Source organism: Corvus brachyrhynchos, unplaced genomic scaffold, assembly GCF_000691975.1.
Source record: "Corvus brachyrhynchos isolate BGI_N302 unplaced genomic scaffold, ASM69197v1 scaffold60, whole genome shotgun sequence".
Classification (NCBI taxonomy): domain Eukaryota; kingdom Metazoa; phylum Chordata; class Aves; order Passeriformes; family Corvidae; genus Corvus; species Corvus brachyrhynchos.
The window spans coordinates 8,265,907-8,293,687 of record NW_008236767.1 but is presented as its reverse complement, the minus strand read 5'-3'; the positions used below and the strand labels follow the sequence as shown (position 1 = coordinate 8,293,687).

Below are 27,781 nucleotides of genomic sequence, written 5' to 3'. Positions count from 1 at the left end.
GATACCAATGGTATTACTAAAATCTAGGAACATTTTTAAACTCTCTTTTAAAACCATTTGGTTATTTAATGTATTATAACAAGGTAAATTTGTGTCCCAAGCATATTTTAAGATGTAGACATTTGCACAAATATTAGCATATTGTATCAGAGTAAAGTACGAAGTTTTCAAAGAAAAAGAGGCCATAAAATTATTTGAATTTTCACAGCGAATCACAACTTTAAAACCATTATATAAAGTATACTTTTAACTAATCAGGTAGTCAATTGATTCATAAGAATAAAATATATGCAAACTAAACCTAAAATAAATAAAAATATCAAGTAGTACCAATTAAAAATCAATTATTAAGAAATTTTAGCTTTTCCAAAATAATTATTTACACTGATTGTGCTGATATTTTCAGGGTACACAATATCCACACGCCTGGAACACTTAAGAATAAAAATAGCTACCTCATGTGAAAAACAAGATTTAAGGATGGAAGATACCCTGAAGCAAACACAAGTTGCAGCTCAGGGTAGATGTGAAGCATATGAAAATGGTTCCAACACAGCATGAACTACTCTGAAGTTAAACAATGTACAAGTGTATTTGAGATGAAGAGTTAGTGAAAATCAGTTTTTTCACAGCTGGACATGTATGTAGCTTTTTCCTCACTGACTGTAGTCTTTTATCCAACAGCCCACCTTTGAAGTGGAAAAAATAAGAGCACTTTTGAATGCCCTGGTAACAGATGAGAAAGAAATATCAGTTTAGTCAAGATGACATGGATCAAAAGGAAAATAATCTGTCCTGGCAAGTTGTCCAGTACTTTGCTCATATCTGAACAAACTGAAGAAAATTATTAAACTGAATAAAAAGAAAGCTGGAAGAAATCAAAATATCATTGATAATTCACAGAAAGTCAAAGTAAAATGAATCAATTGTGTTATATCTGCAAATAAGTAATCTGGGGATTAGGAATAACACCTATGCCCCTTGCAGCAAAACAAGACAGAGACTTCAGTAGGCAGTTCAGAGAGTTTGAACTGTCTCAGCATAAAACATATCCAAGCCTTCAAACATTTTTGAGATAAAAAAGGAAAATCTTCAGCCAAAATTTCCAAATCAGACAGGAGCTCTTGATCTACCAAGGAAGACCAAAAAAAAAAAAAAAAAGAAAGAAACTGCTTCCAAGCATGCAGAACAGTAACACAATGACACAGAGCAGCAATTCTCAGCAGACAGGTATAACATATCCTCCCCCTGGAATAGAATAGCTCTCTCAAAACAACATTTTAAAGAACTTCTACGTGCTCTCTAAAGATAGAAGCAGAGAGGGAATCTAAGTGTACAGAATGCAATGCCACTATAACATAGAGACAATCAAATTACTCACAAGCAGCATTTGCCCTTGGAACACAGTGTTAGTCAGGCACTGTTGCCATCACTGTGACTTCTCCTGCAACATTTCTGCCTTCCCCATTTGACTGAATAGGTCAAGAATACCCAGCATTATTGCTGCTATAGTAAAGCCATTCAGACAATAAACCTAGTAAAGCAAAGGGCAGGAGGGCAGCTAAATCCCCAACAAGATTCTCTCACCCTTTCCCCATTAATCCAAACTGAAGAAGTCTGCTCAAAGGAATGCTGATACTCATAAATAATAAATTCAGTCACATCATCAACATGAGCAAGGCATTCCCTGAAGGACAGCTGAAAAAGAAAGAGAGTATAATGATCTAGACAAGGAACAATCCCTCCAATTCCCTTGTGTAGTTGGAAAGGAGTTCTCAAAGGCCATTCACCTTATAGAGGTTAAATAAATTATTAGATGATAACCAGATATCGGAAGCAAATTTGCTCCAAGATTCAAACCACAAAGATTAAGAGAATACTTCCTGTAGCCTTACAGAATCAAAAGCCTTCTTCTAATTAAGACAATTTAACACAAAGCAAACATTAAGCATTCTACAAAAGAAGAAAAATTTGCCAAAAGAGACATGTTGGAAATACATTTAAGGCTTACCCAAGGTTATGCTATTGAACTAGTGGTTTTTGTTTCCTGAAGCCTTCAAAAGAAATTAATACCAGGAGTAAAGGCAGGGACACTGCCATCATTGTCCACCAAGAAAGAACCACTTAATAGGAGCTGAAAGGCAAAATTTTTTTCTTCCAGATGCTCTTTTGAAATATCTAGTGCAAGTCAGGTTCAGATAAGAACGCCACACTTACAAGGTTTGTAAAAATCAAAGGCAAAATTACAACACCAGACTCCTGGACCGAAGTAATTTAAGGAGGATGTTAACAAAGAAAGCTCAGGATTATGTACATCTAATGACAAGTGTAGTGGTTTGGTCCAAGACACTAGAAAAGAGTAAAGAATAAGGAAAACTCTGAGTAGATATAGAGGATCTATGTAGTTAGGAAAAATCTCGTTGGTTGTCAAATGTAGATCAATGAAAAGTAAACCAAGCTTTCTCCCTTGCTTTTCCTCTAAAATAGAGTTTATATATCTCAAAGGATGTAAGTACAGTCACCTGGATTGACATCTAGAGATTATAAACAATAACCTGATTTTTACATATCTTTTCGAGTTCAAAAATGAGACCATGTTAACACACCTATCTAAGTAATATCTACAGAGGGGTCTGAACAAGCTGGATTGATGAGCCTAGGACAATTTTATGAGGTTTGATAAGGCCAAATACGGGGTCCTGCCCTTGGGTCACAACAACTCCAGGCAGCTCTACAGGCTGGAGCAGAGTGGCTGGAAAGCTGCCCAGTGGAAAAGGACCTGGGGTAATTGGTCAACAGCCGGTTGAACATGAGCCAGTGTGTGCCCAGGTAGCCAAGAAGGCCAATGGCATCCTGGCATGGATCAGAAACAGTGTGGTGAGCAGGACCAGTGCAGTGATTGCCCCCCTGTGCTCAGCAGTGGTGAGGCCAAACCTTGAGTGCTGTGTTAAATTCTACACTGTTCAATTCAAGAAGGTGCCGGAGTGACTCCAGAGAAGGGCAACAAAGCCAGTGAAGGATCTGGTGCATAAGTTTAAAGAGGAACTGGAGAAAAGGAGGCTCAGGGGGGACCTTATCACACTCTACAACTATCGGAAAGCAGACTGTAGTCAAGTGGGGGTCTGTCTCTTCTCCCTGGTAACAAGTGACAAGAGGAAATGGCCTCAAGTTATGCCAGGTGAGATTTAGATTGGATGTTAGGAAAAATTGCTTCACTTATAGGGTTGTCAAGGAACAGGGTGCCCAGGGAAGTGGTGGAATCACCATCCTTGGAAGTGTTCAAGAAATGTGTCAGTGTGGTCCCTCGGGACATGGTTTAGTGGTGGACCTGGTAGTTTTAGGTTAATGATTGAACTTGATGACCTTGGAAGTATTTTCCAACTTTCATGATTCCAGGATTTATGATTATGAAGTCCCATAAGAAGCATGTAGCATGCTTAAAAATCCCATGAGATTCAGCATCATCATTTCTGAGAAGAACTCAGATTCTACTGTCATCAACATTAAATGCCTTTTACTTTCATCAAGATCTAGGACTGTCTCATGTGCAAATTTTTACAAAAATCTTACTTAAAATTACATTTTCTTCTTAACAAGCATTGTCTCCTAATCGAAGAAAAAACCCAAAGCAAACAACCTATGAATCAGTGCAAAAACTCCCTTCAAAACAGTTAAACTGTTTTCAAACTAGACATCAATAAATAATTAAATGCAATTGTTTATTAGAAGACATGAAATGACAGATTTCCCCATAATTAGGAAGAAGTCCTTACTTGGCCAGTGTCAGAACTAAAATTCCAAAGGATACACTACAGCAGAAGAAACAGTGTACAGAAATTTTTGGCATAAAACATAAATTTGACCTTAGTAGGCAACAAATAGATCCCCAGCAGTCACTCATCTCAGTAGTTAGAAGTTGCTGGACAGACAGCAGATGTGGTTGATCTAATGTCTAAACAAGACTGTGATTAAATAATCAAAATACCTTTCACTGCAGTTTTGTCAGAAGCACATCACATTTGCAAAGAAGAAAATCAAATACCAGCAACAGTCTTCCCATTTCTACAAAAAGAGCATAATAATCACTACAAAACATATCCAAATGTCAACAAGTAGATAAAATAATTCCCTGAGTAATGGAATCTAGTTTCACCCTTACCTGCAGATGAGTGTGTCATACTTGCTTACAACCAAACCACAACTCAGGGAAATTTCCTTTCCTCACTCCATGAACAATTCAACTTATTTCAGAAACACAAAGTTAGAATAGATGACTAGATGGTCCTTCCTGCTCTTGTATTCTCTTATTCCTTATTCTGTATGTTTTTGGTTCTACATGTAAATACCCAGGACTTTTTCAAGCCCTTTGCTATGGGCTTCAGACACAAACCCTAGGTAGGCAGGATTTACGCTCTCTGCATCTCTAGCCATTGCAGCATGGATTCCTGGATCACAGGAATTCTTTTTCATATCCAAAGGTGTCTTTGGAGAAATATTGCAAGCTACTTGAGTTACTTACTTCCTTGATGTCAGCCGATATTTTAGGGGTTTTTTTATTCCTTTTAAAAATCTTCAAGATCCTAGAAATTAAGCCAATGAACTCAAACAAATATGACTGTGATGTTTGTATTAATAAATTTATCTGTGCAGCTCTTAGCCCAGAGTCATTTAATATTAATGGTATTAAATGGATTATTTAAAAAAACCCACAGAGATAATACCTCAGCTATTTAAACCAATGAAGAAGATGGTGGCCTCCACTCCGGGTATCAACATTAGAATTTTGCATCATTAGGGGTTATAAAAGAAAAGCGATTCTGACTGAAACACCTATTTTAATGATGCTCATCATATATATAAATCAAACCACTGTAAATGTCACCTGAAAGGATATAAAATTCAATTTTTGCACCATCTGGAATGTACTCCTGATTAAGTTGTTCAGCAATGTGATTGTATCACCTAAACAAACTAATTATCATCAGAATGACCATTTTGAAGTTTCAGTGGCATTTATCTATGTCTCATTTATTCCACCCTTTTTATTTCCATGATGACCTTATGCTCAAATAGTGCCACGAAGCTATTGCATGTTAATTTTCCTTTCAAGGGCAAGCATATTTTTCATTAGACTTTACACAATGAGACACCTTTACACAGTAGAGTAAAACAGACTGAACAACAAATTAGTTTTGGAACATGAAATCTGGAACATCAAAGTCTCTTCAGCTAAACAACCAAAAAGTCTCCTTAGCTACAATAGGTTCACATATTTCTGCTCTTCAATTTCCTTCTTTCCCTTTTCTTTTTTTTTTAAGAGAGCACATAGTAAGTCATCTTTTGTAAGTCACCTTTTTTGTCTGAGATATTTAAATTGCAAATAAAAAGAAAATGCTATTTTCCATCGCTTCATCATTATGAATTCACAGTTCGTAGCTAATTCTTCTCTATCTTTTCATGGAAACAGTCATTGTATTCTATACAGAAACTACCACACGCAGTTTCTGCTCCTGCACATACTGGTGTCAGCCTAACACAACATCAAAAAATACTGTTTGCAAATACCATTGAAAGGCACCCCAACAACATGTTAATCTACAATTAACGGTACCTAACACCAGCCAAGGCCAGAGCAATTATTTTGAAGTGCTGAAATGTTGTTTCTGTACAATATTACACTGCATAACTTCAAGGTAAATTGGTTTCCAGGTTTATTGCCAAAGTAATTAAAAATTCAAAAGGTTGCCGTTTGTGCAGAACATTATGGAAAAGTATTAAATACAATTGAACCTGGAGATTATTTCTTTTTATAGTGAGAGAGCAGCAGGATGGGAGGAGCAACTTGAATAAGGAAGGTCGTATCAGAAGTTCATGTTCTAGCAAACATATTTCAGTGGAACATGTACCGTAGGAAAGGGCACAAGAAAAACTAAAAGGAGGCAACTTGTTCTAAAAACATTTTTTAAAACCAAAAACTCTTACTTCTGAGAGCTGGTTCAAAGAAAGAGTGAACACCAAAGGAGTTAAATGGATTATATAATGCAAGCATTAAAACTTACATTTGGTCTGTTTTTTCTTTGCTTTTATATTAGCTTAACTCTAGTTACTGAATTACTATTTAATTAGCATTCCTCCTTTTCTCCTGTCAGAAAAGATTTTGACACATTACTTAAAAAACAACAATTTTTTTAACCCTTTGGGAGTAATAAGGTAGAGGAAGGAGGAGAAGGTGAGAGGGTTCAAACCTCAAAGAAACAAACCCAACCTTTTAATCAGATTTCATTTCTGCAAGTTGAATTTTACTAGTGCATAAGCTTGGAAGAGATTATATTTAACTACTGCTATAAAATTAGTAATTTGTAATGTCCAGAAATTGCAGAATGCCTACAGCTACATCCAGTGCTTCAGCATGATCCGTCATTGTGCACATCTCAGCTGGTAGCAGCTGATGGCATCAGCTGGAGCAAATGAACATCCAGTCATGAGGAGAATTAGAAGTTAAGGGGTGTGTAGTCTCCCAAGAGAGATGGTGATCAAAAGGAAGTGATGATGAATAAGAGGTGTGTGGGAAGAAATTCTCAGCTGAGCTGTACATGAATGTATACACCATGTAGAGCAGCGAAGAAATACACTATTACCACTCCTGCTTTGCTCTCAGTGAAGGCAATGATTTGTGTTCAGCTGAAAAGCCATCAGTAGAACAGACAGCACACGAGTTTTGTCTGTAACAGAAATCTAATCTCCACCAAGAGTGAGCAGCAATGACAGCGTTGCCTCCCTCTCGTCACACAGCTGAACACTAAAACCCCACCTGTGCACACCCAAAACCTGCTGTTGGCCTCCCGGGAGACTTCAGTAGAGTCCCCTGTTTTCTGTGTCCCTACACACCTTCTGGGGAGAAAAGCCAGAGACACCTCAAGCTCCCCAGCTGGAATGACAGTCATGATGAAATGTTTAAGACTCTTAATTGAGGTTTTGAGTCTTCAACTTGTATTCATTTTTTAAATTTAAACATTCTTACCCCAAACCATCCATGGCACTCACTTGGGTTTTTATCTTGACAGTGGCTTATTTCTGTAGATCCAAAATAGTGGAGTAGAAGAGTTGCCCATTAGTAAGGCTTCATAACAGCTTTAGATCCTCTTCAGTGTCCATATTATTAAAAAGCTTCTCCTGACCGCCAACCAAATCTTCTTTGCCACATGCTGAGCAAATTATTTGTTGCTTTTCTTCCCAGTGGATATGAAAAAAATCCTTCTCCACATAGAAGTCACTTACATGTGAGTAGACGTACAATGACCTATCCTCTGCTCTTAGACTAAGGAAATCCTTAATCCTCCATCTATTGATTTTCCATATAAGTTTTATTGATGCTACCAACTTTGTCCCTGAGCTTTTTGGAGTGGGCAATTCTACAGAGCTAATTATGATGCTAATTAAATCAAAACAATGGTCTCTGTTTTCTCACTTGCATCAGCACAAGTTAGAATGAGAATCACTTTTTCTTTCATATTGTTAATCTAAATTCATCCAATGCTCTCATTTCGCATTAAAAAAAAAGACACAAGCTCGAGCATACACCATAACATCTCTATTAATAAAAATTAGCATTGGTTCTGAGCTTAACTTACTCCATTTGAGATGATTAGCTATAATTGCACAACAATTAAGGATTGACTGACACGCACCAGATGGAATAAATTGGATTTCACAAGTAGCCAGTATAAAGTCCACATAATTAACCCTCATTCTGATATGCAACATTTTGTTTGGAAAAGAGTCCTAGGTTTCCAGTCTCTCAGCATTTTAATAACTAAATTATTACTCCATTTTGTCCTCAGATGGAAGAAATAATTAATTTTATCAGACAATTCTATCCTCCAACTACAGATCCATATAATAATTTAGCCTATAGCTCTGTCTCCAGCTTAATAAAGTTGGATGGGAGCCCTACAAACTTTGAACATCCATCGACCAAAGTAAATATTACCAGGGAAAAAAATACATGAAAATATATTGTTTCATTAAATGACATAAGCAAGATTTCCTTCAGCTTCAGGGGCAAGGCTAATGAAGTTGGTGTCACAGGCACATTAGAGAGATCACATTCACGCAATATGCAAAACTAAGGACCAGATAATAAACATAAGCTGCTATAGAAATAGTTTCCTATTGAACATATAAGCGTGTGTCAGGCAAATCCTTGGCCAAAAAAATTAGAAGAGTCAATTGACACAGAGGTCAATTTTGAGAGCAAAACTTAAATCCAGAATGAGGCACAGTTCAGGCCAAAGAAGCATGCCATGGAAAAGCAATATAGAACAAGCAGAAATATCCTAGAAAAAGAGAATAGCTCATCACTGATGGCCAGTTGCTTAGGTAAGGTATAGGAAACAACAGGAAAGGTGTACACAGTACCACAATGCTGCCATACATTTACTGAATAAAAGCTTTAACACAGGAGGTTTTAACAAAATGCCAGTAAATCACAATTAAACACAACCAGTAGAAAACTGGTCTATCAAAAAAAAAAAAGTTGGAATAGCAAATGATAAATACAAGTGGACACAGCTATTTTCATACTGGATCTGAAATACTGGAGGGATGTAAACAACAGAATTATTAACTGTGCACTCTAAACAGATGAAGTCTCCTTTGTACAGGAATACATAACACCATGCATTGCTGCAGACGGAGGGCTGGCTTATGCACATTAGAAATTATGTGGTCCATATTTAAGCACATACAAAACTTAAAAAACCAGTTTGTGTTTATGTCTAGATGCTTTAAATTGCATGTACTCTGGAATATGATAATTAGAACCTATTTTCATTTCAAGACACAGAATGAGTTCAAAACAACTAATGAGCTCATGTATGGATGTAGCAATCGGGGATCCTGCAGTGGAGAATTAAAAGGTCATGTTATAATAGCAGCTTTGTTTCTCTCATATGGAATGGTTAACACTAAAAATTATGTTTTCAATATCAGAAAACTAGTAAATTTAAAAAGACAGGCAAATTTCATTTATTTCATATGGGCAGTTTCACCGCTGCTAAAATTAGAAAAAAAAAAGTTAATGCAAATAAAAAAGGTGTATATAGACATATTTCTTTTATTTCTGATCAAGTTCAATTTCTTTAGCCCGCCAAAAAACATTAAATTTTTATTTGCACATCTGCAACGTAAGTGAAAAAGGATCTTGACCTATATGTTTTTTATAAGGCAGTTGAAGATGAAACAGTTGCTCATTAGACTTCCACTGACAACAGCCAGCTGTGGGAGAGCTGTATTTATTTCCCTTTCGCACCCGAGATGACTTGAACCCATATCATCCTTTTCTCAGGAGATTGCCTTAATCTCCATAGTGTAGCTACTGGAGGGTGCTTCCACAGATAGCTCTTCCGTGAAGCCTTTTCTCTCGTTATGTAACAAAACAACATGATATTAATTGCAGCCAGGACTGAGACCCAAATGAAATCCTTCATGCCATACATTCCTACAGTCATATATGTAGTATTTCAGTTCCCAGCTTACCCCTCTCCACCAGCTTCCTCCTCTCAGATTGACCAGTTTGGCCCTCCAGATTATTAAAATCAAACTTTGGTGGGAATTCAGGTACGTAGATGTGCATAAAATAGCCTTTTTTTTTTTTAATTGCTTGAAAACAAGAAATGTGTTTTCAACTAAAGCCACAATTTTCAAGTCACTCTGATGAAGATTCTTTTCTGAAAGAATGGAAAGGATCAAGTCACATACATCATATTTGACACTGGGAGTGTTGGTTTCATCATTCCTTATCAAGAAAAGTTTAAAGTTCTCGGCGTACTAAATCTGTAAACTTTAAACTAAATATCAAATCATTCCTTAAAAAGAAAAAATTAGTTTACCAAGAAAATTATAACTGAAAGTAATTGAAGGAAAAATGTTTCACACTTTCACAGTAAACAGGCCTAAATTACCTATATCCTTCTTATTCTCATTCAAATTTTTCATTAACTGCAGTGGAACTTCATGGCAGATTTCAAACAGCAGATATTCAAGGGAGATCTTCCTCCCCACTTCAGGAATAAGATTGAAGCAAAATTTCAGCAATGGTGGGTTTCTATTATGACATTTGAAAAGTCTGTCTGTATTGTATGCATACTCCATGCACAGATATTGAATAAAAATTACCATTTATTATTGTACCAAGTTATATTTTCTGAAGCATTCATGATTGAAGACCTAATAAACTCACAGGACTTTAACCAAGAGCTAACTCATTCTGGTCAGAGCAAATGCAAACATGATAGTGCTTAAAAACAAACAAACCAGCAGAAATCAGTCACTTGCTAGACAGCATTACAATTTTCCCTGATAGTATGTCAACAGTTTAAAACTGTAATCAATCTGTATTCATTCAGAAACACAGCTTCTTTTTCTTTTTTAACAGAAAACAGAACAATAGGAAGAAAAAAAAGCAAATATTGCCTGCCAAGTTTTGAATGCTGAATAAACGGCCACACTTGGAAAGCTTATCATGGTGTTTGATTTCCCAACCACAACCATGTACTCTGAGAACAGCACTTTTCTATCATGCCTGACAACACAGGAACATATTAATGGAAGAAATGATGACTTTTTATAACTAGCAGCTTGGTTAAAATGTGGGTCCCAATTAAAGTTGGTGTGACATACTAATCAAACTGTAAACACCCAGGATTTTATGCATATGGGGCAAAAAGACCTTAGTCTCTTGAAGGCCTCATCATATCTAGCACAATTTTCAGAAAGACCAACAAATGGACCCAAAATACCATGATGTACTGAAAAAGTTTCTTAATTCTATCATTGCTAAGTTGGCCTCGATACTCATCCCTTTGGCATAATTTTTACAAGAGCAGTTAACTTCCATGGAAATAATGTGCCTATCACCTTGTTGAGAAACTACTTTTCAAATGTAATTATAAAGCACAAGATAAAAATTCCACAAAAATGCTGAGATGAGCTGAAGTATGCACTAATAAAAGGGAGTTTTGTCAATTGTCAAGTAGTATATTTGCTACTATTTCTCTGCATTGTGATTTGTCATATATGGTAAGTAAGAGCAAAAAGTGAAACACAGAAGTGAAACTGAAAGATTAAGGACTTCATAACTGCTGATTTATAAACCTCTTAGCTGAGGATATGATCAGAATCCCTTGCAAACAAATTCAAGGGTCAGACTAAAAGCTTTGCTTCACTTACTAGGCCCTTAGATAAATATATTAGTTATACATAAAATATAATAGTCACTACAAAAATAGACATAACCCAACTAAATGAAAGAATACAACCTCTTTGTATCATGAGAATGAATAACTATTTGGCTATTCATCATTTCTATGTATTGCTCTTCTGTTCATTTAATAGATTTTTAAGTCAGAACATACCATTAGGATCATTTATTTTGATCCTCTATGAAGTGCACTAATTTCCTCAGCAACCCTGTGACTTCTCATGAGGTACATGATATTGAAGGAAAAATAAACTGTTGCAGCTTTTCATTATGAAATTTTATCACCAAAGGAACCTACCACTGAAAGCTTTAATTTTAATGGAATTTCCACCAAGTAAATTAGATTTTATTTCTTATTAAATTGGTTTCACCAGTTTTCTGTTTGTTGTCAGCCAAAAGCTAGGACCTTTAATGCTAGCAAGTACATAGCTCATAAATGTTCCACTCTGAACTGAGGGGAGTACACAATGCACAGAATCACAGAATGGGTCAGGTTGGGAGGGTTCACAGTGGGTCATCTGGTCCAACCTCCCTGCTCAAGCAGGGTCTTCCCAGAGCACATTGCAAAGGACTGCATTCTCCAAAAGCATTGCATGAATTAACAGTGATGCAGTTCATATCACTAGAACTACAACCAGAAACAGTGACATTTATTCTATTAATAATGCTGGGATCAGCATGTGCCATGGGCATACTGTGCCTGATTTAAGTATGATTGTGGTAAACAAAGATCTGTATTATCTATGTCCAACTGGAGAGATAAAAACGAGCAGGTGGTGTATGAAACTCCCAGCAGATACAATGTTAAACACAACCTATGCTAACAAAAGTGCTACCCTGAACGAGCACACGTCTCTCGATAATTCCAGCAAACATTTCTGCTCTAATCAGAGGATTGAATACAGAATTAGTGACCTAGAGCACTGAGTGTCATGTAAAGGAAAGTTTTACTCTGATGTGACAAAAGTCATCCTTTGCCATTTGTCCTTTTTTATAAAGAATTAACATTCTCACTGTGAGACCAATTTGCTCAACAAGTTATTACATTCACCTTCTTGGTAATTTTCTTTATCTGCTTTCAAAGCACTCTTGGAAATTCACACTTTTTATACACACTTGAAAATTCAACCAAAATGACATTGTCTGCTTTTCAACAATCAAAAAGGACCTCAAATTTACAACAGAAAACCTTCCCACCTCTCACCTGGAGATGGTACTTCAGAAGGCAACTGTAATTCAGATTCATTGCGTTTATGTACTTCAAACCCGTGGCTATTTACTAGCAGGGAGAAGTTCAAACATTACAGTTCTTGTTGGAGGGAAACTCCGAAGATCAAATTGTATGTCCAAACAACCACATTTTCCCTCTGTGGTTCCAGTCTTCTAACATCTGAGAGTCCTGCTGTCAAAACACCCTCCCATAAACCTGAAGAAGGATAAGTGACCTACCTTAGAAAGCCCGCCTACTTCCAAATAGAAGCAGATAATGAAAACATTCCAGGTGACCCACAGGGCAGTCCACACTGTGTACTAAACACAAAGCCGGATGAGAGCAAAAAAGAGAGAAAAATAAAATGTGAAGATGAAATAGCTTCATACTGAGCAGATCAATAATAAAAAACTGATATCAATAAACATTGTTCTTCTGGGAACAGCCAAGCACAGAGAGTTCAGAAAAGGAGCTCCCCCTGCAGAAGTCCCCTAAGAACCACTGGAAATTACAAATCCAATATTCATTGCTGTACTAAATAAATACCAATAAAACAGATTTATTCTTTACAGTTTTACACTATCCTACTGATATCAATTAAGCCCAAAATGCTGACTTAAACACTGGCTTTGGGACAACTCTGAGTCATTTTAAAATCATAATTTAGCTCTGTTAAAGGAAATATCAGATAAGCACAATACCTTAAATAAGTAAATATTATTGAAATAACATTTAAATACTATGAAGAAAGGTACAAGAAAAAAACCCCACAACCAAACAAAACAGAAGATCTATTGGTCTGGTAATCCAGATTTTTCTCTTTTTAAACCAAAAAGTAACATGTAAATCTGATCTCTTGAGAGTCTTCCACAGTAAAACGTAGTTTAATTACATTAAAATTAGCTCACTACTTCTCCAAGCCTTTTGCCATGAACCTGGTCCTACAAAGCTTGCTTAACTGTTGAATGTATCCATACTTGTTCTGGGTTCTCCAGCATTGTACTGAACTCATACACCACCCACAGCATGAACGTGACATTAATTCGTCTACTTTAAATCATCTTTTGCATTTTAACTGTCAGCACAACAGACTGGCACCATTTCTTTACAGATGCACTGTTTACTGACATAGAGCTGTACTCTATTCCCAGTGTACTCTCCAGGCACTCCACCTCAGGAGCATTTCATCCTGATGGGCCAAGTGTCCATGCAGCCAGACAGGAGCTACATCCACCACAACAATGCAATGAGCAGCAGCACTGCCACTTTACCTTCACCGTGGAGAACTGCTGCTAAGAGCTTTTGCAACTCTAGTTAGCTGTGGTCAGATGAGGGTTAGTATCTATTGTTTTGCTTCAATATAATCATTAAAGCTCCACATACTAATCTACAATGCATTTCATAGGTGCCATCAGTTTGCCATTCTTGGGCAGTTTTAGGTTATGTTCCCCTCTTTGTTCCACTCCCTGTCACGTATAATGAAAGGTTCAGGTGAAGAGGGTTGAATTTTTCCCCTCCTTGATTATTCCCCCCCTGCACAGGGCCATTTCTGTTCACCACAATGTCAACTGCTTTAATATAATTTCTTCTGAGGTATGTAGGCAGTTAGGCAATTGGTACGGCCCAAGAAGTAGGTCATTAATAAACAAAACAAGAGTAACATTCCTAGGTCATTTCCTCCGTCTTACAGAGAAGGGCAGTGTGGCAACTGAAGGCTGAGTTATTATTAAATAGACAAAATTGTTGTGGCCTGTGAGCAATATGAGGTCTGTACTACTCATATGACTAACTTAGAGTATATCACATTTTACTACATTTGTTGACTTTGTAGTAGCTCATCATCAACTACTGATTTTCTAATATTTATATTCAGAACATTACGTGCAGAGTGTTCAAAATTAATGAACAACTCATATAATCCTAGTTTCATGTAAAAAGCAAAATTGAGCCTATTTGGGAGAATTCTCCTTTTTAAGAAAGAATTTTTTTGTCTCTCCATGAACTAAATCTGTCATTACAACAAAAGGAATTCTATTTGATCTGCCAGGCCAAGCCAAATCTCTTAAAGGCCTCATTCTGTCCCATGGGCACCAATGACAACTCTGTACTGTGCAGGCAAAAACTGTCTGAATCTGCTTTCCCAGGCCAGGCTTTGCTGTTTTACAGAGTTAGGACTGGTTTGGTTCCTGATCCACCATGAGGATTACTGGAAGAGGAGTGCATGTGCAGAGCAGGTGTGCCCCTTGAAACCCAGCTGCTGTGTATGGAGAGGTTCTTCCTACACTTGCACTAGTTGCAGAAATTTAAATTTGAGATCCATTTGCTTTGTAAACATAATAAGTACATTATATTCAGTAATTAGTACTATATATTTTTTTAAAGTAGGGAAGTTATTGTCTTCTTGGATATGCAAGGAGAAAATGTTTTCTTCCATAGTTTCAAAGGTACTTAAGGAAAGATTATAAGATAGCAAAGGCAAGAAAGCAAAATTAGGAAATGTCAGAATTTGGGCTGTGTATGCCAACTAACTCTTTTATTTTGTGGTTGTGCAATATAATGCAAACATTAATTAAATCATCACAGATATATTTTCATTTTAAAAGATCTTACCTCCCCTAACACATTTCATGAACAGCTAGCACAATACTTCTTTCCTGCTTGTTGTTCAGACCCTGCTCTGAGGAAAGAATATTAATTTCCTCATGAGGTTTACTAAGATGCTCATCGCTGTAATGTGTGAGAGCTGCACAAACATTAACTAATTTATTTTATGTTATAAGGGAATGACACAGCTCTCAGAATGTAAATGATGTTCTGATACATGCAGAGATTACATTCAGAAGTATTCATACATTATAAGCATCCAACTTGACGTCCTTAAGAGTTCATTTTTCAGAATGCTTGAGGTTATACACTCAGTTTATAAACTCAGTGTTCAGTTCCCTGTGGCTGAGCATGCAGCACTTGTGCAAATCAGACCACGAGGTCTCAAGACAACAACCCAGAACACAGGGGGAAAACAAAGCATGTGACAAGTTTGGTTAAAGTGACTCGCTTTGTGTCAAAAGAGGTTTCAGTGGTTGAGAGCAGAGATAAAACTCAGCTACTCAGCACAGGCTTCACAGCAAAAGCAATCCTTTTTTTCTTGAGAGCATATGCCTCATTCGACCCAGTGTCTTCTGTTTTCTGAAAGTCAAGTTTCTATTCTACATCTGTGATCACCAGAAAACCCCCAAATGTTTGTCCTTTCTACTGAAACTGAGGCAACAATGTAAGAATTAGTAGGTGTCTGTCTAGTTTGAATCTGCAAATATATAAAAGGATCACAGTAAGACTGCACAGAAAGGCTTTAATAGCAACTTTTCTAAATTTTTGAGTGGTTCTTTCTGAAAAATTTGTAACACATTCTGACATTATATGCATTGCGTAAATTTATAGATATATACCTTCTAGGTTAAAAAAACCCCACCAAGCAATCTTCCATTATGTGGCATCACATTAGCACCTGCTTGAGTCACTAAGAAAGGTGTAACTTTTAGATCCATGATGCAGACTTCTTCTTTTTGCTAGCAGAGCAACAGCCCAAATTGCCATCCTCTGTGTGAAGTGACACATCAGGTATGCTGGCAATTTTCTCTCAGTGCAGGAATGGTTAAGGTCTGAGACATCAGGTCCACACGGACCCTCATGTTTCATTTCCCTAAGGTATCTGAACTGTTTCATGATCTGACCTGCCACTCAACTTCGCCCACTCTGTGTCCTGAACATTATCGTGTCCATGCTGCCGTTCTGCTTACTCTTACTTCCCCACACCCAGTGATTCCTGCCTAGTTCTTTGGCCAGCCTCATTCTGTCCACCCCAGATCAGCTGGCCTCATACTCAGTGTCACAACCCTCACCATATCTGGCATGAAGAAGAAATTTTCCACGTAGGTTGAATCAGTAAGAAGAGTTGGTATTTTTTATTTTATACCCCATAAGATGCACCACTTAAAATCACCTGGATGTTTTTGTAAGAGATCCCTTCCAGTAGAAGGACCTAGGACTAGGTCATATCTTCACTTATTTCTCCCCATGGTGTACGAAATCTTTGCTTGCTTTTGGTCTTTTGCACTAAAGATTGAATACTATGTGGTGTGAGGAAGTATTTGAAGTCTTATAAATAATGTGGAGGGAGTACTCACTGAACCTTACAGGTTAAATGTCTAATAAGTTACTGTCTAGCCTAGTAGGTTCCTTTCAGGTCCCCTTTCATAATGCCAGCCTCTCTACAACAGTGAGATTTCTATACCTCTTTCGACTCTACAGTCATATTGAAACCAATGCAGAGATACATTTCATGTATCAGTGAAATATAAACATTTCTAGAGTTAAAACATTGGCATTGGATGGACACAATGTCACAAAAACAACTGGTAAAAGAAAAAAAGGAAAATTTCTAAGTTTGAATAATACTAGGATTGTGGGATAAGTTTAGCTTTAATGAATAAACTATCTCAAGAGTATATTTAAATCTGAAGTGCAGCAACTACTCTGACAGTGTCATGGCATTAGAGGGAATGAATGTTGGCTCGGGGACACTTCAAGGGAAAGAAGCAACTACTGAGTCATCAAATCATCCCCCTGTAACACCTGGCATCAGTACTTGCAGAACCTTACTAGGCATATTTATGAAAGATGGCATGGGAAGTGACATAAATCAACACAATGGAGCAGTAACAACACAACACTTACCAGGAAGGAGATTCAACGAGTAATTTTGGAAGCCTAAATATTTCACATATGTTTTCACTGTCTGTATAACATTTGCTTGGATACTGTATAAAATATCCTATACAGCCTTTCTTCTGCTGTTCTGTTTTTTTATTTGTTTGGGGTTTTTTAAGAAACTCTCTGCTGGCTTTTCAACTTTATCCAGTGTCTATACACGTATTATTTAATGGAACACATTAAGGCAAGTAAAGCAGAGATTTCCACCATAGATTCTCCCTATTTAAGTGTATTATTTTCATCTCTCACTATTCATTAACACATTTTTTTTCAGTTTTGGGCCTGGCTTGTGCAGTTTTAACTGTATGACTCATCATTTAGAAGCTTTCTGAAGTCCCATATCAGAAGTAGGAGAGGGGGAAAATCCTCAACTTTAACAAGTATCCTGTCATCATCATTAATCAATTTTAACAGCCCGAAAATCTTGCTGGTGATAGCAAGATCTATTAAGAAAGGAAAAGCATGAACAAGGAAATGGATCACAGAAGAGCTCTGGAGCTTCATGACAAGAGTGTAACAGCATGGTTAGAACTGAAATTCAGCTGCTTCTTTCTTCTTTGCAAATGTTTGGGTAAGTTTCAAATGAGCTAATATGGGAAAATTAGGAATCAGCTCTGCACTTTTATGTCCCCTGGGAACTTTGCACTGATTTAAATCAGTCACAAAATATTCAAATACTGAAAATAGCACACCTGCTTAGTGACAGGACAGATTGTTCACAACATTTATCTAAATTGCTAATTAATGCAAAACCTATTAGAAATAATTATTGGATTTAAACTAATTAGGACACTTGGAGTCAATGCTGTCACTCCCTCTCTCTGTTTCCTAAGCTCTGAGGATTTGGAATTTTAGGTATGAGGAAGTGAAATTCCAGATTTATTTCAGAATCACCATCCATATAGTCCTGTATCTGAAGGACTGTAGACAGTGAACATGAACCACTATCTTTAACTACTTGGAATGACAATTCTATTCCACAGAGATGCCTCATATATCAGCCACTGCATGGCAGCTCTTAGATAGTGGGGCATTTTTTTGATAGAAAGCTCTCATGGCAAATTTTGTATCACTCAAACTAATTTCTTTATTCAGACTTTTAATCTACAATGGCTATGCTTATGCTGCAGCTTATGTGGTCACTAAATCCTCGTGATAAACTGGCCAGCCTGGGTTCAAATGCAGTGGAAGAGTCAGAAGCATGCAACTGCTATTGTGTTTATCGTTTTCTATTGCAACCCTCACTAAACTCCTTGGCTCTACATACCTGCAACAAAAGCCTGCTCAGTTGTGCCTGCAGAAGCAGTTTCATATTTGACTGCAGTATAGATGTGCTTCAAGTTATGGCCCTACATGTATTATATTTATTCACTTACTTTCCCATTCCTTACATATATTAAAATTTGAGGAGACAGAACATGACATATGCAGCATAGGATGACAAAGTGAAAGCTTTTGTGTAACTTCACTTGTCAGGGAAACCTTCAGGCACAGACTTCATTGCATGGAAGACAGATTAAAAACATTCTCTTGAGGTTAAACAATGACTCTAGAGCTGGTCAGATGAAGTCAAGATCACCACCAGAGTATGACAGATTATCATGAGAAAAATTTGTGCTCACATGTGCCAGAATAATTTTGTGGACACAGTTTACAGAAGTAAACCATTGTACCTGACATGATTCTCTCTTTACTTCAATTTTTTTATATTGTGATGGGATCATCTGCACTAGTTGAGTTGATTTCCAGGGAAGTCTTATGGAAAAGACAATTGATACTAAACATAATTTTCTTGAAGCAGTTAGTTACTTTTCCAGCTAAACTGGGTTAAATCAGAAGTTTCATCAATCAGAGTACATAAAAGCATGACCAAAATATTTATTCAGCCACAGTATTTATATAGACACAGTACCAAATTCTTGGGACACCAATCACTAACAAATCCAGGGGCTTAGATGTGGCTGAAAGTGCAGCTATGGACATGGAAGGCCATGAAGCTTCTCAATGAATTTGAAGCCTAATTCACTACTCAGAGCCTGGGTAAGAATCTCTCTGCATTGTGTTTAATACTGAAGTTTAGGATTCTACTGAAAATTTGCATTAAACAGACTTTATATTTAAAGTTAGCAGTAAAAGTTTACTGGTGTAACAGGTGGACCATCACTTCTGCCTTAGTGAATACAGCCAGTATGCAGCTGGCACTGGTAGGGGTCTTTACTTTCAGTACCACTGACTCCTTCTGGGGCTTTTGAGGACAGTGGACAAAGCTAAGCTGTGGTTGGGAGAGCTCTGGGTAGCACGGTTTCTGGGGAGCATGTGTTGGGTGTAGCCTGGAAGATCCTCAGGCTACAGCTCAACAAGGACTTTAAGCTGCTGCAATCCTGCACCGCTGCAATCCTGCACTCCATGCACTTCTCTCCTTCCTCTGGTGACTTTTTCCCACTTCCCCTCTCCCATCTCTTCCCTTCTGCTGGAACAAACAAAACACATAAAAGAGCTGACCTACACTTAATTAACACCAGTAAAGAAAGTAATTGCTTTTCACCTGGATCTGTTCTGGTTTGACAGTTTACCAAGTGGCTGAACTGGTGCCCGTGCTGGTGCAAACAGAGGAACAGCACAGGGACTGAAGGCAGCAGCTGAGCAAAGGCAGTATTGCTTATGCTGCCTTGAGGTATCCACTGAATTCAACCTGAGGACAAGGCTGAACTGGCAAGTTTGGAGCTAGCAACAAGAAAAGTCTTGCAACTCCTCCTTTCCCCTCCACCTCCACACTGCTGCTCATAAACATGCAGTCCCAGTCCCTGCCTTATGCCAGCCCTGGTAACCATTGGGAACCTCACAGACTGGATTCAGGTTACCAGTTTAGCTAAAAACTCTCTATTTCTTGCCAGGTTGGTTTTCTGACAGCTTAGAAATGGAACTTACTGACAGGTCCAGTTAACTCCTGCCAGAAGTGGGGGTGAGGATCTGGGGAAGCGTTCAGTAGGGAACAGTGGGAACAGGAAGACATGACAGACACCCTCTTCTGCTGGTGTTGAGTTGTGAGGTTGGTTACAGATACCTTGTGTTACAGACACCCTTCAGACTTCATCATCTGGCTCAAACTATTCCTACTTCACTGTAAACCCTATGTTAGTAAGGACACAATCACAGATTGCTCAGAGAGGCAGTGATGGGATGAAGAAGTGGGTAATCACAGAATATTCTGAGTTGGAAGGGACACACACGAATCATCGAGTCCAGCTCCTCAGTGAACGGCCCGTACAGGGATCGAACCTGCGACTTACGACATTATTAACACCATGCTCTGACCAGCTGGGCTCTAAAGCCTCGATCTTCCCCACTAATGAGTATCGGCATCAGCTGTAGCTAGAGCTCTTAAATATATGCTTAAAGATAAATCAGAATATGAGTTCAGTTAAATCAGCATAAAGCATCTTGCTGAGGAGGTGTTTCTTTCTTTAATTATGAGTTTTCTACCTCTACTTTAAGACAACTTTCATATAGCCTAAAATGTTCAATTACATTGGAAAAGATCTAGAAACAGTCAACATCTGTTGCATTTAATTTGATAATTAAAACAGAGCTTGCATCATTGAGCAGAGTACTGAACCTGAGGGGCAAAAAATTTTGCAGTGTTGCACTTCAGACATGAATTTCCCACATAATTTTACAGATGCTTACACTCACTTCTTATGTATAAAATGGAGTGCATGAAGCAGAAAGGCGAGTCATCAATACCCGGATGCCCAGTTCTTCAACCACAGATAATAGACAAAAGTGTTATTTTTTATATAAATCCACTTTCAATTCATTATAGTCTGCTTGTAAGCTTAGCTAACATGAGTATAACCTTGGATGCATACTTTGTTCACATGACAAAGAATTACAGAATTCCAGGCTTGACTGGAAAAGATGAAGCTTTTTAAGTATTTGTTTAATGAGTTTTCCCCAGTAGACATTTATTTCATTCCTCTGTGAGGAAAAAGAAAGATAACGTTAGCCTCTTAAAATCCATTACTGACAACACAACCACAATGTTCCAAATACAGCCATTACCAGGTAAAGACATAATATTCATCCATTCAGGAGAGAACACAGGGGAGGAACAGAGATTTTTTTTGTTGGCAGTTTACTTCACAGCTTTGAAATTTCTTTTTATTCCTGGCTATATTGAGAATGTGGGAAAAAAACTGTGAAGCTTCAAGTTACATGCATCAGAGAGAATTTACAATAATTCAGGGTCAAAGCCAAAAATACAGGTCTTGACAAAATTACATGTAAGTAAGAAGAAGACTTCTTTGGAACCCATGGGTCACAGGACCAAAGAAATTTCTACAATCCTTGCTTCTCCCTGATTAAGAGAAAGATGTAGCTAAATATAACTTGACCATTGCAAATATTTTTTTTAAACGCCATCAAATCTGCTTGTCTGCTGCAAAAAGAACAAAAATTTGTATTTCATTTATTTATTTACACATAGTCTAATTGACTTGTACCATAGTGATAGTTTTGGCAGCACTTTCTCCAGATAACCTGTTTCTCATAATGTACAAAATCTCAAAAAACCCACTTAGTAGTCCTAAATTTGCAAAAAGACATGAAGACCTCTACAGTTTCTACAAAAATACCATCTGGTGTTTTGAAACCAAGAAAATTCTGCTTTGCAATATGACAGGTTTTAAAACCAATTGCAAAACAAAACAAAACAAAAAAATATATATATAAAATAAATGAGACTTACCACGACTATATATCGAGGCCTAAATTGGATGGTTCCAAACAAACCCAAAATGACAACTATTATTTGTAGAAAATTGCCAAGGATAGGAGCCCACTGGAAACCAAGGAAGTCAAAGATTTGTCTCTCTAATGCTGCCAGCTGTAAGAAAACACAGAAACAGAACACTTTTTAATTATGGGTTGGACAGAACACTTGACATTTTCTTATTTGCACCAGGCTTCACCAGTGAGTGAGCAAAGCTATGCAAACCTTGCTATTGCTTCTGAAATACCATCATGCTCCCTCCATTCGCCATGTCCGTTTTGTTAGATTTAGTCTCAACTAGACTCGACTGCAAGTTCCTCAGTCCATTCCTAAAAGCCCAAAAGAGCAGAGCAGGCCCAGATGAGTCCCAGACATGGCCACTATGATGCCAGGAGTTCCTTATGCAGGAAGTAAGGAAGAATGCTGGGAGCTCCTCACTACCCAAGGCACAGATGTAGGCTCAGGGGGTGAAAGGCAGCAGAAAATGTTGGAAGACCTCAGAGCAAACTTCTTCAAAACCAACAGCCAAATGAGCCATCTGTGCTCTTCAAAAGCTGTTACATTACTTTTGTGCAACTACAAATCAGAAAGAAATGGTGGCAGCCTAATAGCTCTTGTCCCACTGTCCTCATGGTATTTTGGGTCTGGATTTAGTTGGGTGTGGAAAAGGAGGAAGCTAAGAAACTTCAACCTTCATCCGTGCAGCAGCATGGGATTCTTATGTAAATCTGCATTTCTGAACACTAGGCAAAAAAAGAAAAAACAAAAAGCCAGATATAAAATTCTACTGCAAATACATTTGCTACTCATTTTTGACAATCCAGTCCACTGTTCTAAACATAGAAGAATCAACTTTATTAGCAGCATATTTGTCGAAGTTTAAATTTAGTTCAATATTTTTGCAGCTGTAGCAAGATATTCTTGAGCAGCTAAATAGAAGCCCACTGAGAAACAACTGAGTTTCTGTGCTTGCTAGAATTTATTAACATCTACTTGATTTTACTACATTGTTACAAACCCTAAAATTTACTGAAATATGCACTTACAATATTTATAACTGAGACAGATGGAGCAAGCATGGCTCTATGAATACCAACCAAAGTATTATCGTATCTGGGTATTTCACATAAACCATTTCATTTTACACATTGTAGGCAGATTCAATCTTCACCTACAAGACGGGGCTAAGTGTCACGGAGAGTAGAATCCATTTTTTCTGTACAAAAGCCTTCCTTACAGCAGACATGAAAACCACATTCTCTATGCTGAGGTTAATAAATATGATAAATCTAAACAATGAAATGAACAAAAATTGAATCATCAGGTTGGTGCAGCTCCTTTGAAATCAGTGAAGTTATACTGACTTTTATCAGCTGAAGATCAGGCCCAGAATATATAAATGAAAAATCACACAGTACTGTACAAGGGCACCCCAAATCCCATGTGAAAGATGGTAAGTGAAGAGTTTTGAAAGCTCTTGGCACAGGCAGAATTTACAGTTTATGGTCTAACAACATGCTGAGAGTCCTGTATCACATAGGAAGGCATTTATGACATCCATGACCACAGCCAGACACTTTTTCATTCCCATTACAAATGGAAATCTTCTGGGTCATCAAAACAGCTAAAAAATTCACAGACCACCAGTTTTCAGAGACAATGTGTCTTCTTCCTGGAGCCCTGACATTACCAAGCAAGCAGAGGATGGAGCTGTCAAATCAGAGTAGGATTTGCTTAGTGCTACCTCTGCCCTGACATTCACTGAAACTCTCCTGCAGCTTTGGTCTTCACCTGCACCAATAAACTGAGTGTGTCCTATTACACTCCCAGCACTGAAGGCAGCTGGCTTAGGATTCTCTCCATTAAAGTGTCCTTGGCTCTGAAACAGGGCAGCTGTGTGCAAACCATATACTTACCTACTCAAAACAGCCCTTGGCCATGGGTGAACTCTTTGGGAGGACCAGTGGTCACAATAACCCTGGTTAACGTGACAGAAAAGTCTAATGGGTCACTAACATCCACAATGTCACTGCCTGGCTTCTTCCCTAGGCACATGAGAATGTGCTGGTATAGGGAGCAGGGAGCTTGCCCAGAGTGGGTATTGAGGACATTCACTTCACACTGGTGGGTCACTGAAAGACATGGATGCCTTTATGCAATTTTATGTTGCTTTGAAACACCTAGAGCTATCTGAAAGACAAAAGCCTGCAGTACAGATATGGATACTGCAGCACAGATATGAATGAATCTGTTTAGTATCTGTCCCTTCTTAAACTCACTGTTGGGATAAATTTTCAGATCAGCACCTTAAATGCCTGAAAAACGTAATATTGGAGCATAAATGAACACAACCATTACACTTTGTGTTGGGGCCGTCCCCCTGCCATGGAGCCCTGGGAGATGGGCCCTGGGGGGGACACACGGGCTCTCCCTGCCCCTGGTCAGTCTCATTCCCCATTGGTTGGTTTGTGTTCCCCAGGGTGGCCAAGGACCCTCGGGTCCCATGACTGCGGGGTTCCTGAGCGGAGCCCCGGCCATGCAGCTGGAGAAATAAACATCTCTGAAACATCTACCACAAATCTGTCCATATATACTTCGTTTCCACAGGACTCCTGGTTTGAAATATGCTTGTTGCAGTAATCCCCGCTGCGACACTTTGCCACCAGACTCATGCTAAAAGGCTTGGTGTTCAACTCATGCCTAAACTGGATCAGATAAAAAGTTTGCCTTCACGTGCATCTCCCTGATATCTGCCGAGCAAGTTCTGAGTACATCCATCAGGCAGGTCTGGGCTCCCACAAAATAGCACAGTGGCCACAAGTATATTCCCAAAGCTGCACATGTGTATAGTCACCATAGACAGAGTTACACATAAAAAAAATTATTAGTCTTTCCTTGGATTACTGTGGCTAAGGCACCCACCACAAACACAGAAAAATAAAGTTCAATTTCTTCTCCTGCTGCCTGCTGAGTTATTCATTCCTCTCCTCCCACTTCCTATCCATTAGGATACCAAGGGAAAGCGCTTCTCTTTGAAGCTGTGTCACAGGCAAAAAAATAAAAATTTGTATTTCATGAGTCAAAAACAGAGCACAAGCAGAAACGTGAGTCTACAGTCTATTGCTTATGGCACTTATACAAAACTGGGAGAGCTGCTTGTGTTTCTTGCCTGCAGGGCTCGCTCTTTATTTTATATACAGTGACAGCATGAAACCACTGAAGGAGCCCTGGAAGCAGGATGCCAAGCATACAGTACCACTCCTTCCCCACTAAGAAGTGTTTTCACCATCAGGCTATGCAGAGAGACCTTCCTGCACAGCTAAGTCTCATTTATTTTGCTCTTGTCACCAGCACAGAGTAATTTGTCTCATCCCTAAAGCCCACAGAATACATTAGCAGGGGTGGTGCGGGGGTTGAGGGGAATCTAAAGAAAAGAAAGAGGTAGGAGGCATGTCTTTCCTCCTCAAATTGCTACTCTGTTCTAAATTATAACACCTTGCAGGCAGTGCAGGCAGAAGTTAAAAACCTTATAATTCATGATCATGGCAGAGGAAATACTAAGTTCTGTTTTCTTTATGCCATGAGCAATATGGACTGAATAGGGGAAACATCTGAGCGCTGGTGTTCTTATGTCTAATATTTCACCCAACAGAGCCCCCAAGAAGCAGTGACCGCCACAAAGTTTTTATCTCTGTGCAATTGAAAAAGCAATCCCTAACACAGGCTGTGATTTGGGTAATTGATTGGACAGAAATAATCAGAATAAAGGGAAGGAAACAGGCAGCTATGCACATTTAAAAGCTGGTTTTGCACAGATATGAAGAGCCCATACTGCCAATGTTTGCCCAAATCCAAAATCCCTGTAGCCATCAGTGGCCACCAAACTAGCCTAGATTCTGTGAAAGATGGTTTCACGTGGAGTTATGTGCATGTGAGCACCTCAAAATGTTATACCAGAAACAATTTGATTATAAGGAGGCTGTTTTTCTCAACAAGAATTTTTTTCTCAACAGAAATTTTCCCACACGAATTTCTAATTTCATCACCATTTTCAGATTCTTCTGAAAACAGCTTAAAAATCTGAAACTTAAAGGGAAGGGACAGGTTTCCAAAATAAGCTGACTCAACTTTTCCCATTGCTAAAAGACAGATAGCAGTTTAGTAGGGCAGCGGAGCTCAAGGCTGGAGCTGAGGTATGGTCGATGTGACTGAGGTGTTCTGGGGGTTTACTGTCATACCAGTTCCCTCACTAGCTGGGAGAGGCTGCACCTCCACTACTTGTCTTGACAACTAAGACAACAAAGTTTAGGAGTGTCCATAATAAATTGTTGTTTGAAACTCTTTTTTTTTTAAATGAGTAACATAGAAGTGGAATGAAAACCCAAACCTTTCTTGCAAATAAAAGAGGAGGGTTTGTTTTGGCAACTTAAACACTAGGTGTATGTTTTTAACCAAACACCTATGTCCAGTTGAGTGAAATATTTTAATGAGAACTTATAAAAATCTATCAAAGTTGATGGGAAATAACATTTTCTTATCACAACAACACTTGGAAAAGGATACATGATATTTCTTATTACTGCTGGCAAGGAAGTGCTTTGTTATTTAGTCATCATCATCACTGACAATCTTGTAATGTAAAGTGCATGACTTGGGAGACCAGGACCAGCAGTAAAATGCCCTAGTGGGACTGTAGCACTTCCTTTATTGAAGTCTTGGGGTTTTGCCTCTTTGTTTCACTAAGTCTTCCAAACATTTCCCACTTCCCACTTCCTGCAGAGTACGAGGAGAAGGTACTAAGCTGCAAGATGGGGCTGCAATAAAGTCACTCAGGGTGAACTTTCTCTTTCAAGCCATGCTCAAGCTCTTTTTTATCAAGAGCAGCAAAAACTTTAGGTGAACTAATCTGTTTTAATTCTGAGCTTCTTCACCTAGAAGGATCAACCAGATGTGCAGCACAATCGGAACCTCCTGAACAGAAAAAATAGTGAAACTGTAGCATTAGTGTTTCAAAAGGCAAAGGAGTAGCAAAACAAAAGGCAGCAATCAGCAATGCCGCATAGGATCTGCAGAAGGAAATCACCAAGATGTTCCTAGTCAATGGCTAAATCCAAAAACATTTTTGAGAGAAGACTTCAACAGAGTGCCCTATGGATTAAACCCTTTCTCTAAATTCTCAGGTCCTGTTGTACTTCAAAATATATGTCAGAAGCTGTCGGAGTGATGAAACACCACAGCAGAGTTACAAAGTCAACTTTCCAAATACATGTTAAAACTCAATTTCCTCTTCTGTCGGAAACATCACAAAAAACAGTTTTATATCTTAATGGAAAAGTTTTGCAAATAACATGTTGGTTTGAGATTAATAAATAGATCCAAATCCATAAGAGAAGTCACTGAATCAAGAGTTTTCATATGTAACAGATCATTTCATACAAGAAAAGACCTAAAAGGGGCTTCATATAAACAGCAGACTATAAAAAAGCTAAATGTAAAAATAAAAGGTTAATGATACAGCTGCAAATTTGATACCCTATAAATTACTAAATTTACAAAACTGGGAAGTATAATCTACTCTGCATTTGATAGTAAAAAGTTGCTTCAATCTGTCATGTAAGACAATCCCTAGAACTTTTAATAACCAGAAAAGTTTGTTATCTAACAAACTTGTATTCAAGAAATCTAGCAAAAATCATAGAAATAAATATGTAATAACTGGAGAGCTGTAAAACCATATATCTTTGAAATCCTTTTTGAAATAAAAACAATT

At 38.0% G+C, this 27,781-nt stretch overlaps 1 protein-coding gene across 1 annotated transcript in view; it reads right to left on the bottom strand.

Moving 5' to 3' along the window:
* The window catches only part of NKAIN3 (Na+/K+ transporting ATPase interacting 3), a 181,577-nt gene extending 159,295 nt beyond the window's left edge, over window positions 1–22,282 (bottom strand). Inside the window, exons 1-3 of the mRNA XM_008644978.2 lie at window positions 22,259–22,282; window positions 21,988–22,125; window positions 12,710–12,790 (exon numbers count right to left, since the gene is read on the bottom strand). Of these exons, the coding sequence (XP_008643200.1) occupies window positions 12,710–12,790; window positions 21,988–22,125; window positions 22,259–22,282 (243 nt within the window). The remainder of the gene's footprint in view (window positions 1–12,709; window positions 12,791–21,987; window positions 22,126–22,258) is intronic.
* Between the last annotated feature and the right edge of the window lie 5,499 nt (window positions 22,283–27,781).